At 35.1% G+C, this 14,290-nt stretch overlaps 1 protein-coding gene across 5 annotated transcripts in view; it reads right to left on the bottom strand.

Moving 5' to 3' along the window:
• LOC128921948 (putative uncharacterized protein DDB_G0291608) overlaps positions 1-14,290 on the bottom strand; it is a 68,699-nt gene that overhangs the window by 4,483 nt on the left and 49,926 nt on the right. For 4 of the 5 annotated variants that reach the window (XM_054231013.1, XM_054231014.1, XM_054231015.1 and 1 more), the window contains 4 exons: positions 13,729-13,812; positions 3,869-3,966; positions 3,224-3,613; positions 2,686-2,906 (listed from right to left, as the gene is read on the bottom strand). In XM_054231013.1, the coding sequence (XP_054086988.1) occupies positions 2,686-2,906; positions 3,224-3,613; positions 3,869-3,966; positions 13,729-13,812 (793 nt within the window). Of the gene's footprint in view, positions 1-2,685; positions 2,907-3,223; positions 3,614-3,868; positions 3,967-13,728; positions 13,813-13,867; positions 13,929-14,290 lie in introns of all 5 variants that reach the window. The other variant, XM_054231011.1, reaches the window with a different exon arrangement.

The following is a 14,290-nucleotide window of genomic DNA, read 5'->3' on the forward strand; positions in this document are numbered from 1 at the left end:
GTCCAATCAGTTCGTTGACGGTGGGCTTTAGTCTTTCACACAATACGCTCGACAAAACCTTATATGCGATATTGAGGAGACTTATACCACGGTAGTTGGCGCAGATTGTGGGGTCTCCCTTCTTATGGATTGGGCAGAGCACACTAAGATTCCAATCGTCAGGCATGCTTTCTTCCGACCATATTCTACAAAGAAGCTGATGCATGCACCTTATCAGTTCTTCGCCGCCGTATTTGAATAGCTCGGCCGGTAATCCATCGGCCCCCGCCGCTTTGTTGTTCTTCAAGCGGGTAATTGCTATTCGAATTTCTTCATGGTCGGGTAATGGAACATCTATTCCATCGTCATCGATTGGGGAATCGGGTTCGCCATCTCCTGGTGTTGTACTTTCACTGCCATTGAGCAGGTCGGAGAAGTGTTCCCTCCATAATCCCAGTGTGCTCTGGACATCCGTTACCAGATTACCTTCTCGGTCCCTACATGATAATGCTCCGGTCTTGAAACCTTCTGTTAATCGCCTCATCTTTTCATAAAATTTTAGAGCATTACCCATGTCGGCCAGCTTTTCAAGCTTTTCATACTCACGCATTTCGGCCTCTTTCTTTTTACGTCTGCAAATGCGTCTCGCTTCCCTCTTCAGTTCTCGATATCTATCCCACCCCGAACGTGTTGTGGTCGATCGCAACGTTGCGAGGTAGGCAGTCTGTTTTCTCTCCACTGCGGAACGACAATTCTCATCGTACCAACTGGTTTTTTGGCGTTGCCGGAGACCAATTGTTTCGGCTGCAGCGGTATGCAATGAGTTTGAGATGCCGTTCCACAGCTCCCTTATATCGAGATGCTGATGAGTGCTCTCCGAGAGCAGGAGTGCAAGTCGAGTAGAAAATCGTTCGGCTGTCGGTTGTGATTGCAGCTTTTCGACGTCGAACCTTCCTTGTGTTTGTTGACGGGCGTTCTTTGCTGCACAGAGGCGAGTGCGTATCTTTGCTGCTACTAGATAATGGTCCGAGTCAATGTTTGGTCCTCGGAGCGTACGCACGTCTAAAACACTGGAGACATGTCTTCCGTCTAGTCTAGTTATAATTGAATTGTTATCCGTCTAGTTATAATTGAAGGACATTGTAAAAATAATAAGTAAGAAAAGGCTAAGTTCGGGTGCAACCGAACATTTTATACTCTCACAATTTATTTATTTACCTTTATTTATATTATATAATACACAATTTGACCCACATATTCGTCATATATATTGTATAAAGTCCATCGAAAGTTGGAAACCATAATATTAGGTTAGAAGCACCGAGGTCCTTGTGTTCGATATATGGGGCCTTAAAAACCTATGGTCCGATTTTTAGAAATGGCCTGCCACACTATAAATACAGTATTTGTGCAAAGTTTTGCACCGATATCTTCACTAGTGCTTACTTTATATATTGAAAAGTAAACGATTCAGATCGTCTTCTAAGTTCTGGTATATAGGAAGTAGGCGTGGTTGTGAAGTGATTTGGCCAATTTTCACAACATATTATTTTGAGGTAAGGAAACTATTACAAGCCAAGTTTCATTGAAATCGGTCGAGTAGTTCCTGAGATATGGTTTTTGACCCATAAGTGGGCGACGCCACGCCCATTTTCCATTTTGTAAAAAAATCTGACTGCAGCTTTCATCTGCCATTTCTAATGTGAAATTTAGTGTTTCTGACGTTTTTCTTTAGTGAGTTAACCCACTTTTAGTAATTTTCAACCTAACTTTTGTATGGGAGGTGGGCGTGGTTATTATCCGATTTCTTTCATTTTTGGACTGTATTAGGAAGTGGCTAAAAAAAGCGACTGCAGAAAGTGTGGTTTATATAGTTTCATTGGTTTGCGAGATATATACAAATAACCAATTTGGGGGCGGGACCACGCCCACTTCCCCAAAAAAATTACATCCAAATATGCCCCTTCTTAGTGCAATCCTTTATTCCAAATTTTATTGTTATAACTTTATTCATGGCTTAGTTATGATACTTTATGTGTTTTTGGTTTTCGCCATTTTGTGGGCGTGGCAGTGGACCGATTTTGCCCATTTTCGAAAGCAACTCTCTCACGGTCCCAAGGAATATGTGTTCCAAGTTTCATTAAGATATCTCAAGTTTTACTCAAGTTATCGTTTGCACGGACGGACGGACAGACGGACAGACGGACGGACAGACATCCGGATTTCAACTCCACTCGTCATCCTGATCATTTATATATATATAACCCTATATCTAACTCTTATATTTCTTGGTGACACAAATAACCGTTAGGTGAACAAAACTATAATACTCTGTGCAACTGGTTGCGAGAGTATAAAAATTCACACTTGGAAAATCGATATGTGTTTGGCTTGGGTGTGTGTGTTGGTGTGTGCTACACGAAATCAAGAATCGATTATTTCATTAGTTCTGCAATGTTGGCCACTGGTGGCCACTTCATGCAGCAGTGAGCAGATAATTGCAAAATGCTTTCCCTTTTGACCTCAACTAACTAAGTGTAGCACGTTTGGGTTGTGAATTGTAAGAAACTACAAACATAACATTACATTAGATATTTGTATTACATATGGGCAACAATTCTGCTTATCCACTTCCGTTACGGTAATTATTAATTTATAGATATACATATATGTATATAAATAAATCAAAGTATTTTATGAACTTACATAATGCGATGATACGCATCTGGCTGGGCCTGCGCACATGTCACGGATTGCTCCGACTCCATGGAGTCATCACGCAAGGTGGCAACTCCAAGCGGTAATATTGGGATTATAGCAGCTGTAGCAGCTGCTGCTGTTGCCGGAGGGCCCGCAACCACCGAATGATGTGTGGCTGGCGGCGGTCCAGTTATAGCCTGCGGTGATGGTGTCGTGCTTACACCCTCCTACAATAAATTCACGCAAAAGAGATAAAAGAGAAATATTCAAGTAATTTAAATAGGCTCCATGAACATATGAATATAGTGAAACGCGACGAAAGGAGAGAGAAGTAAAACGAGCAGGCAATCAGCAATCACTATCGAAGCAAATCAAAAAGTAAACTGTGATGAGGCGTGAATTAAAAAAGAGATATAAACATAAAATAAAACCGCAATTGCCTTTTTTAATGAGCTCTCCACTCTGCGCACTGAACATACGGAAATTGCAATCACGTTCAAGCCAAAGCTTGACACACACAAACACATACTCGTCGTGCACTCACCTCAATTTTGGCTGCTTCCGGTGCCGAATACCTTTTGCGCTCGTAGTGTAGCTCACGCTCGATGGATCGACTGCGAAACGCCGGCGGACACGAACGATCTGGTGGCGTTTGTATGCGGGGCGCTGTGGTCGTGCCGCTACTACTGCTGCCAGCGCCAGTCACTTGCTGTTGTTGTTGCTGCTGCTGCTGCTGTTGTTGTAATAGCTGTTGTTGTTGTTGTGACTGGCCCGATGTCGTGGGTGGACTCTTCTCGCTCGTGCCTGCTTGTGATTGTTGCTGCTGCTGGTGTTGTTGTCGTTGCAACAGATGTTGTTGCTTATGCTCCTCACGTTTCTGCTGTCGTCGAATCTCCAAATCGAGCAAACGCGCCTCACGTGCCTCTTTGTCGTGCTGCAAAACACACGCAGGAGAGAAGAGATTGGGTACATTTAGAATCCATTGGTTGGTAAGTGAGGGAGTGTGTGTTTTGTTTTAATAAATCATTCCTTAGAAACTTAGAATAAAATGGAATCGCAACAGGTGTCGTGTCTTTCTTTCATCTTTGATATCGTTGTAGTTTTGAATGTGTATATATGAGTGTATGTATGTTTGTCTATGCATATTCTTTTATATGGTTTTGCGAGAGTGTCTGTGTGCTATATTCACCTTGTAATTGATGGCGTCCTGCTCCTCTTTCTTCGCTTCGCGTTCGCTGCGCTGTCGGTCGCGTTGCTTCTCCTCGTCCGTTTGCGATGTTTTGCTGTCTGCAATTCAATTACAATCAAGTTTATATCGATCAAATTTAACTAAACGAATTTTCAGATTGCATTTCTTTTTACTTGTCGCAAACATCATTCACGTAATGGAAACGTAAAACGTAATGCTTTTATTCAAAATTTGCATGCAATTGCATTCAAGACAAAGGATTGGAATGTCAAACATGCTTTCACTTAAAAAGAAAAATGTTTTTCGGATTTCGACATGCTACTAAAAAGTTTATTTATTTATTTATGTTTAATATAAAATTAACATATAAACATACTAGCTATTATTGAAAGCTAAAATTTATGGATGAATTATATTCTATATAAAATAAAGTTAATAGGTGTAATTCCAAAAAAATAATTTAGTACCACAAAATATTAATATTTACAGTTTTATTGCTAAGTACTTTAGTAAGGAGGCGCATAAATTGTAGCAAAAAATTGTATATACATACGAAATTATTCTATATAAATATCCTTCATTAATTATAATCTGATATTTTTCTCCCAACGATTTCATTGATTAGAAATAAATAATTTAGTTAACGTACAGCTGTTGTCAACTAATTAGCAACGCTTCCTTTTGATAGGGATTGATTAGAATAAGAGTAAAATTCCTAAATTTTCCGTTATTTTATTCCCTCAAAGTTGGTTTGCTGCAATTGAACTTCTTTTAATGTTTTCAAAACAGTACAAGCGTTACTTAGTGAAAAAAGAGAGTACTTAGTTAGTTAAAAAGAGTTTCACTGGCATTTTACGAAAAATTCAAGACACAATTTCACCCAGATATTCGGCATAGAATCCAATAGAATAACGAAAATCTCTATGTGTAGTATATTAGGGCTGAGGTAATTCCTGAAACCTATAATTAGGTATATGGGAGCTAGGAGAAGTTATATCCCGATTTTAACCATTTCTGGTACAGAGATACTGTATTAGAAGAAAAAGATTCCCCCTGAATTAAATTAAAATATCTTAGATATTTACCGATATTTGTGGTGAAAAATTACCCTTAGGCACTGAGCTTTTCACGTTCGATATCCGGGTCCTTGAAAATTTATAGTCCGATCTCGACAATTTTTCCACAAGCGATGCCACAGCGAAATATCTCAGAAACTTTGTCGTTGCTAATAACCTGACAACTGTTGTATGTAGTATATCAACACATATACTTCCGAAATTTTAATGTGATTATCCATTTCGACCGTTATTAATAATTGATTTAGCTTTGGTGATGGCATCAATTAGCGTCTGATTAAAAATTAAATCAAATAAATATGAAATAAATGTCAAGAGTTGGACATTCACAAATTATGTCAAAACAAAACCCAAAAGCTATCAACACACACACAGCTACACTCTCATTTCCTGTTACCCCAGAGACGTCGCAACTAATTGCATTTGGTTTTGCCCCTCTGTGGTATAGCAAGCAATAAAAGGCTTTTGGATACATAAAACTGGTTTCATGTGTTTTTGTATTCATATAATTGGATTATTGCAAATTGGTATCTTTAGGTTAATTAAAGAATAAAACTGTTTCATAATTATACAAATGTTTAAGATTTTATCACGATTCCTGAAAAAACCTCAGTGACTCAAAAAAGCACAAATCAATCTTTACAATGTGGAAGGATATTCAAATCGCGAGATCGGGCACAAAAGTGAAAAATCAGAAGCAGTCGTTAGCCATTAAAAAAATGTGAAAATTATGGTATGAAATACTCAACGGAGGGCAATGTAAAACTTAAAATTCGAAGATAAACCAAATTAAAAATCAAACCACTAAAACATTTTTTGAACTGCACAAAAAATAAAAGATTTTTTTATTCATTTAGTTTTTAAAGAATTATATTATCATCAACTTATTCCCAAAATTATAATATAAATTATAGCTATACATACAGAGGAAGACAAAAGTATTTTCTCATCGAACGTTTTCTACAAATTCCACACAAACAACCACAGATCGCCAATTGATTATCAACATTACAATATACTTCGCATAATTATAGTGGAACCAAATTCAAACAAATATGAATAATTATGATTAATGTAGTGAATGAGATTCGTAATTGAAATTTCTTTTTATAATTCTTAAACCTTTTCCAAAAAGGAAATAGTAAGTACATTTGACCTTCGAATATTTCATTAAATCGCAGCCGTTTTCATTAATCACAAAATTCCTTTGCTTTCTGTGGATTTCGCCCCTTAATTGGTTTTATACATTTCCAAGTCGCATGAATAATTGCATTTGTGCCACATAAAGCGACTCTTAACCGACCACTCGTATTTATAATGGTTACGTTTGCAGTTGGTTTGAGTATATTTGCGGGTTGCTGTAAATTCAGATGACATCTCTTACCCAAACAACAAATGCAGCGGCTGCTTTATGGCCTTCAAATTGTGTTTTCAAAATGCAAAACAGTATTACTTAAGAGAATTGGTTTTGAAATTAGTTAGATTAAAACAAGTGCTTCGGATCGAAATAATTTTACATATTAACATAAATAAATATTTGAGTTTGCAATGATATGTAGCATACTACTACAAGGGATTAAAGCTGTTCGAATAACGTCAATATTATTGTCCAAACGTGATATGTATATGTATACCGCATACAATAAGTTGACATTCTTAACTAATATACAAATCATCTCCTTTGTTCTAATTATCTTCTTTGCTCGTCTAACAATTTTAAATCGGCCTATACCCTATCCACCCTGTTATATAACAAAATAGGTCCCAAATCGGAATTGTAAATAAATGCTTGTTGTATGCCGAAGTCATATTAAAATCACCGAATGTATTTCTGAGATTTTGTCTAGCCTTTTAACGGATTTGAAATGACGTGAATTAAACTTGTATTTCATTATTTTGAGTAGCTTTATCTTAGTTGGAACGTGCAACTTTTTGTGTTATCTTTAGAATGATATGAAGTTATGTACAATAACTGTATGTAAAAATGTAAAAGAGCCACTAAAAGCTTTCTAAAATATATATGGTAATAAGCCTTTACAAACAGCTATTCTTATATCGTTTTTAAACAAGAGCTAATTGATCAATTAACCGGCCTCTGCTCGATAAAAAAGCTTATTAAGATCGTTTTACCATACAAAATTAAAGCTACACTTATTTTAAATTGAATTTTGAACTTGAAAATCAAATGATTCTTTGCGACAAAGACGGACGATATACGTTCTTTGTCTGCGATTGGCTGAATTTTTTGATAAAAAAGCTACGGTAGATGTCGCTGCTAAAAGATATTAATCAGTTCATGACACTTACCAAAGCAAAACCAAAAACGTATAACAGCTGATCGGTTATCGATCGGCTATCGTATCGGTTTGTTAATAAAAATTTTAATTGATCAATTTATTTGGATGCTCTTAAAACGCTATTAGAATCAGCTAATTTTGAATTTAGTAATAAATATAATAAAATTTCTCTCATTAGATGTTTTCAAAATAGAACCATTCTAATACTCCTATATTTAATACATACTTATATTCGCATTACTTTTACTTAATTTCAACAGCCAATATATGAAAATTATTAGATCGAAATAATTGCACTCAAGTCTCCTTGATTGTGATTAATATGCATGAAATTGAATTATATTTGCGTCATAAATTCGCTTACCCCAACTCACTCTTCAAATCAGCTGATGCATAATGCAGTTAATGTGTTTGTAGTTTAACAAATACATTGGTAGTTTAAAACCAATTGACCTACTTTTGACTTAATTTGCTCTCAAGTGCTTCGATTATTTTCATGTTGGCGAATAAATATCAGCTACTCGTTTCAATTTCTTCCGAAATGAACAGTTGGTATGTATTTTCTTAACTTCCAAGAACTTAGAATTGAGAATATTCCATTTGTTTTTAAAGCATCCTGAGCAAACAAAAACAATCTTTAATCGGAGAAATATTTCTTATTCTCTTTTCTTTTTTAAAAGGTAATGGTGTTTTGGGGGATGGTACTCTATCACTTCGAACTGCGGAGGAATGGTTTCGACGATTCAGAGCGGGTGAAAACGACACCATGGATAAGCCAGCCGGCGGAAGACCTGTGACGGCGAATACCGATCAAATCATCGAAAACATCGAGTTAGACCGGCATGTGGCATCTCGTGACTCCCAAACCATTTTAAACCATCTGCAGAAAGCTGGATACACAAAAAAGCATGATGTTTGGGTGCCGCATGATTTGACTCAAAAAAACCTTCTGCACCGAATCAACGACTGTGATGTGCTGCTGAAACGGAACGAACCCGATCCATTTTTGAAGCGGACAATATCAAGCGAAAACGGCGTGGTCGAATCATCGACCAGAAGCGCCCAGAATTGGCTAACAGGAAGGGTACAGTGTTGCACCAGGACAACGCCAGAACACACACTTCGTTGATGACTCGTAAGAAGCTGCGGAGGTGGGAGGTTTTATCGCATCCACCATATAGCTCGGACATAGCGCCAAGTAATTACCACCTGTTTCTGTCCATGGCGAACGCCCTTGGTGCCGTAAAGTTGAACTCAAAAGAGGCTTGTGAAAAGTAGCTGTCCGATCCAAATAAGTAGAGGAGCTTTTACGAGGGGGTATTATGAAGTTGCCGTTTAGATGGAAACAGATTATCGAACGAAACGGCGGATATTTGAACTAAATCCGATGATTGTACCACATTTTATAAAGCACTGATTAAAGAGCAAAAAGCGGAATTCTTTAAAGTTCAAATCGTATAAATCGTATAAAGTATAAATCGCATAAAACAAGAACTCTCTATTGACCATAGATGACAATAAAACCTACGATACTTAGATACTTGACGCTAAAACTAGATTTCGATTTCCGATGTTTATTTTAGTACAACGAAAAAAATAAAGATTTTTCATTAAAGCTTTCCGGTAATTTAAGTTTCTTCTTTAAAATGTTTGGAGTTGGTATAAGTTGCGGCAAAACTGATTAAAATAATTTCCGAAATTTGTTAAAGTTTACCTAAATATTGTGCTTGAATAAGTTCAGGGAACGTGGAAACACATAAATTAATATACTTATATATTCTTGCTATATATATTATACATACTTTTATATCTATGGAAACTTCTCTCACCGATTAAGTGTCGTAGTTGCATGCATTTTTATTTCTCCCTGTGATACTTATACATATATGCCTCGAATATAGATAGAATGATAGTAATAATTGCATGAAGTCATTGCTTTCTCTTATTTTGCACTTTGAAATTATGATAAAAAGCAAATAATTGAAGAATGGAAATATGAAGAAATCCAAAGCAATTTCGGCACTAAAGAAAACAATTTAATGTCATGAGATATTTGGAAAATAATTAAGGGTCGCATTTAAACATTTATTTATTTAAATTTAATTTAACGTCACTACTCATAAAAGTATTATACAAAAACTATATGGAGAGGCATTAGCATCAGCAAATACTAACAAAATACAACAAAAACAAGAGAAACGAGAAAATGAACGCACTAAAAGTTCGTACTTTGCTATGCAAACAAATAGCAAATAAAATTCGACGCAAATGTTCGATATCAAAACAGCACAGCAAACTAGGTTGTAAGTAAGACAAAAAATGCTAAACTCAAATAACAAACTAGTTTGAATTTCGCTATAAATTGTTGCTTACAGTTTTCAAGCCTTACCTCTAAGTTAGTGTTTAAAAATTGTTTGTTCTATGGGTACGATTACGATTACGTGAACGATTACGTTTATTTGTTTACGTTAACGTTTAAGTTGTACGTTATTTTTTGTTTGTTATTGTACACTTTTCAACTTTTCATTCTACACGTGTGTTTGTTTACAATTTTTTACTTGGTGGTTGTGACTTATTGGACTAAAAGTGGAGGAACCCTAAATTGAAAGAACACATATTTAAATACAAATACATTAAAATCTTTACTATTAATTATACAATATTTATATAAATATTGCGTAAAAGAAAAGAATAAACATATATTCATACTCAAATAGCAAAATAATGGTTCACATATATTTCCAGCTACAAAACACAAAAAAGAAGTTGAAGATTTACCCAAATATATTACAATGAATAAGAAAATGTATTGGAATGAAGTGACCTATTTCTCTTCTTCTCTTTATAAATAAAAAACACTTTAATAGTTCTTTAGGGAATAGTAGACGGACAACGTTTGAGTTCTATTCTCTCAAATACAAGGTTCTCAAAAAATAATTTTGTACTTACTTTCGATTTTCTAAATACCCTTCATTTTGAAGAAAACAATTGGTGACCATTTTAGAAATTAGAAATCTTTTTGACCCGAAATTATGCAATTTAAAATATGGTAACTTTCCTGAAACATAACTGTAAGTCTTGTTAAATATTTTACATTTCATACCTATTTATATATTGTGTATTAAACCAAAAAAAGTCGGATGTCAATCCCTCTTAGCAATATCTCCCACAAAGATTTTTTAAAACCTCAGTCATAATATATCATCTATGGACAAAGTTTTATTACAAAATTCAACAGTTGGCAACTCTTCTCAAAAATATGTTTCAACGTAAATTCAGCCGAGAAGCCCTTTTATATGATAACTATATTGTTATTCGTTTATTTCTTTTCACTTGCGTTAATTGATAGAAAAAACAAGGGACAACATCTCTTTCAATTATATTCGTGTATAATGTTTCTTCAACATCTAAGTATATCGAACATTCCAAAAACGATATAGAAATACAATCCATTGAAAAGTAATGACAGTTGAGCGAACAAGTAATAAAAGCTCTTTAGCTTTCACTAGCATATATTTCAATGCAACTCTGCTGTTGGTCTGCTAAAGCTTCTCGTTAGATATTAGTCATATTTCAATGGTTCAGCTTATTCATAAATTACTAAATTGTTTGTAAATGTTTTTGCCAGGAGGGCAGCGCTCAAAACTAGCGGGCAAAGAACTTTCGAATCGATGACGGCTACTGAAATTGGTCAACTGAACAGACCAGAGTATTTCTACGACATATAGTGCCTTTATTCTCACGAACTATGGTATTAATAGGAACATAATTGGGACTATCAATATATCGTATATCATACTAGCTGACCCGGCGAACTTTGTACCGCCTAACAGTCAATGAATGTGGTGTTACAGATAAGCAGAACTTTATGATTTTTTGAAAGCAATACAATGAATACTTATAATATTTATAGCGGCCCGGTACGTGCTTCGCTACGTTTAAAGTGAAATATTAAATCAAACTCATTTTTATAAAAAATATTTATTTAATTATTTGCTAGCTATCCAAAACATTTGGATAAACAATATTTTTTGTTTTTCCATTTTGAGCATGAATAAACAAACGGCTGGGGGTACCGACTCTGGAACAGGCAACATAAAGTTGGCCATGTGAAAAACATGATTCCTCCAAATTCACACCACAAACGTTAAGTGTTTGCCCTTGAGCTTTGTTGATGGACATCGCAAATGATAAACGAACAGGATATTGTAATCGTTTGAATTCAAATGGCATATCAGTTGGAATCATAGGGATACACGGTATTAAACAAACTTCTCCTTTTGATTTACCAGCTAAGATCGTAGCTTCAATCAAATTTGGCAATAAATTTTTCACTGCCAATCTGCTGCCATTACACAGTTTTGGTGGATTAATATTTCGCAATGATATAATCAAAGAACCCACTTTCATATTCAATAAATGTGGTGGCATACCAGCCGGTTCTAATGAATTTAAAAATTCAGTTGGATAATTCATTGCCTCATCTTGATTCATAGCACTGTCAATTAATTTATATGTCGTGACTACGCCTGGGAGTTTTGCTTGAATTTGAAAATTAATGTCATTGATATGAATGTTCTTCGGTGCTAAAATGGCGCGTTCTCTCAACCAATCATGGTTTCTGTAATTCTGAAGAATATTTGGAAAAACACATTCAATCAATTCAGCTATCGATTTCGTAATTGTACAAAAATTGTTCAGTACAGTGATCAATCCGTTGGTTCATTTTGTAGGTGAATACGCATATTAATGTTCAGTGTCAATTTTTGTACATATCTCCAAAGAACTGATGACTTCAAACAGGCATTAATTTCATCAGCAGGAGTTGACCGAGGAATGACAGGCAATGTTTGTCGAAAATCCCCTGACAGTAATATCAAAGCACCACCAAAAAGCTGTTGGTTACCACGTAAATCTTGCATTGTTCGATTAAATGCTTCTAGTAATTTTTTATTCGCCATTGTACACTCATCCCATAAAATAATTGACGTTAATCGCAGAACTTTTGCCATAGCAGAATTTCTCGAAATATTGCAAGTTGGAGTTTCAATCACCTGTACATTCAATGGCAATTTTAATGCAGAGTGTGCTGCCCGACCACCTTCTAATAATGTAGCAGCAAGTGCCAATGCAATTTTCTGTTCCGATCGAATAGTGGCTAAAATCAGTGATATAACGAACGTTTTGCCTGTACCACCAGGTGCATCCAAGAAATATAACCCACCTGCATTATTGGAAATGGCTTGCATGATTTTGTCATAGACATGTTTTTGCTGAATATTCATTTTGGTTATATTCGATTGTACAAATAAACGCAAATCATTAGAATTGAATTCCTGCTCACGTTGCAATTCACGATCAAATAGATCATGCATGTCACGATTTGGTGCGGTCATACCCAATTGTACTAATGTTTTATTTGCAATCCGTAGACACATATCTTCAGTAAATGATTAAACTATTATTGATGTATGTATGTTAATATGAAAACGTATAATCCGCTGGCTAAGTGGGATGAATCTGACCAAACAAATGGGTTTTTGGTGTGTTTTTTATAATAATTCCACCATACATTGAGCGCTTTTCAGCTTTCCAAGTAGGTACGAGTTACATTTTCGCCGATATCTCGAGACCCTAGTCACGGAGCGGCATCAAAAATACTCTATACTATAGAAATCATCAACAGCTTCCATTTGCTACCCATATTGTACTAACACATCCTAGGGTTACCCGGGTCCACGTTTTGGCCTATTTCTCGAGACCCTGGTATCCGATTCTTAAAATTTCAAAACACAAACCATCTACTGAATAGTCCAAACAAAGCCTAAAAATTTGGTTTGGATTGGTGAGCCCGTTCTTGAGTTATAAAGTCACAACGAAAAATGGCATTCTTTTTTATATATATAGATGTGATAAATGGTAAGAATCTTATTTAACCTACTCTCAAAAATGAAATTGTATGGAACGCTGATTTTGAAATGTTTTTATTTGTTAATTTTTTAGAAATGTTTTGTAAAATGCATAAAAATAATAACTTAATGTTTTTAAATAAAAGAAATTATAATTTTATGCTGGACTATATATTTAAATAGTTTATTATTTATTTTGATTAGTAGTTTTGGTTTCCAATCCATTGCACTTGCTCCATAATTTCCACATATCCTAAATCACAAATACAAAATACGAAGACAACACCAATACACGAGTATACGAGTACGAGTACGAGTAGTAGTAGTATTTATGCAAATACAAATAAAATTTGTTATTATAACAAAAATAAACATTTAGTGATTACAACAAATCTTATGCGGTAGTACAACTGAAAAATATACATAATATTTTTTGTAATATGCGCGAACTCTGCCAAACAGAAATTATTTTTATTTAGTTTTATGCGCTTTTTTCCATATTGGCTCATATTAAATTTGATACAAAAACAACAAGAATATATATAAACATAAACGGTAGTTATTGGTTGTGAACTCACTGGAAGAGCCTCCGCCAGCGCCCGGTGGCGGATATGAGAACCAAAATTGATGTGCCAGTTTGGTGGGGGTGCCCAGGGGGCTATCTGCAATAAAAGAGGAAATTATGAGAATTTATATATAAAATAAAATAGATAATACTATATATAGATATTAGGGTGGCCCTTATTTTCCAAAGTATTCCGATTCTCGATCGCACCCCCTGGAAATAAATAATAATAGTGTGTCTTTGAAATATGGAAGTCTGAGACATAAAAATGGCAAAAATTCTTAATTTTTCAGGATTTCAAGCTCCTTGCGCAACCCCTAAACCTTTTTTGATTGACCTAAAACTTTGTATATACTAGTTTTTGGGCTATTCGCATATTTCTAGGAGGTGCGATCGAGAATCCAGAAACTTTTTTTATTCTCCATACAACTAAGGGCCACCCTAATAGATATAGAAATGTAATAATTTATATAAATTATTTGATTTTTTTAATTCCTAAATTTGATTGGCTGTGCTGACCCAAAATCAGAGATAATCGCCTAAACCAACAGACAGTTGTTGTGACACTCAAAATT

This window comes from Zeugodacus cucurbitae, chromosome 5 (genome assembly GCF_028554725.1).
Source record: "Zeugodacus cucurbitae isolate PBARC_wt_2022May chromosome 5, idZeuCucr1.2, whole genome shotgun sequence".
In the NCBI taxonomy this organism is placed as follows: domain Eukaryota; kingdom Metazoa; phylum Arthropoda; class Insecta; order Diptera; family Tephritidae; genus Zeugodacus; species Zeugodacus cucurbitae.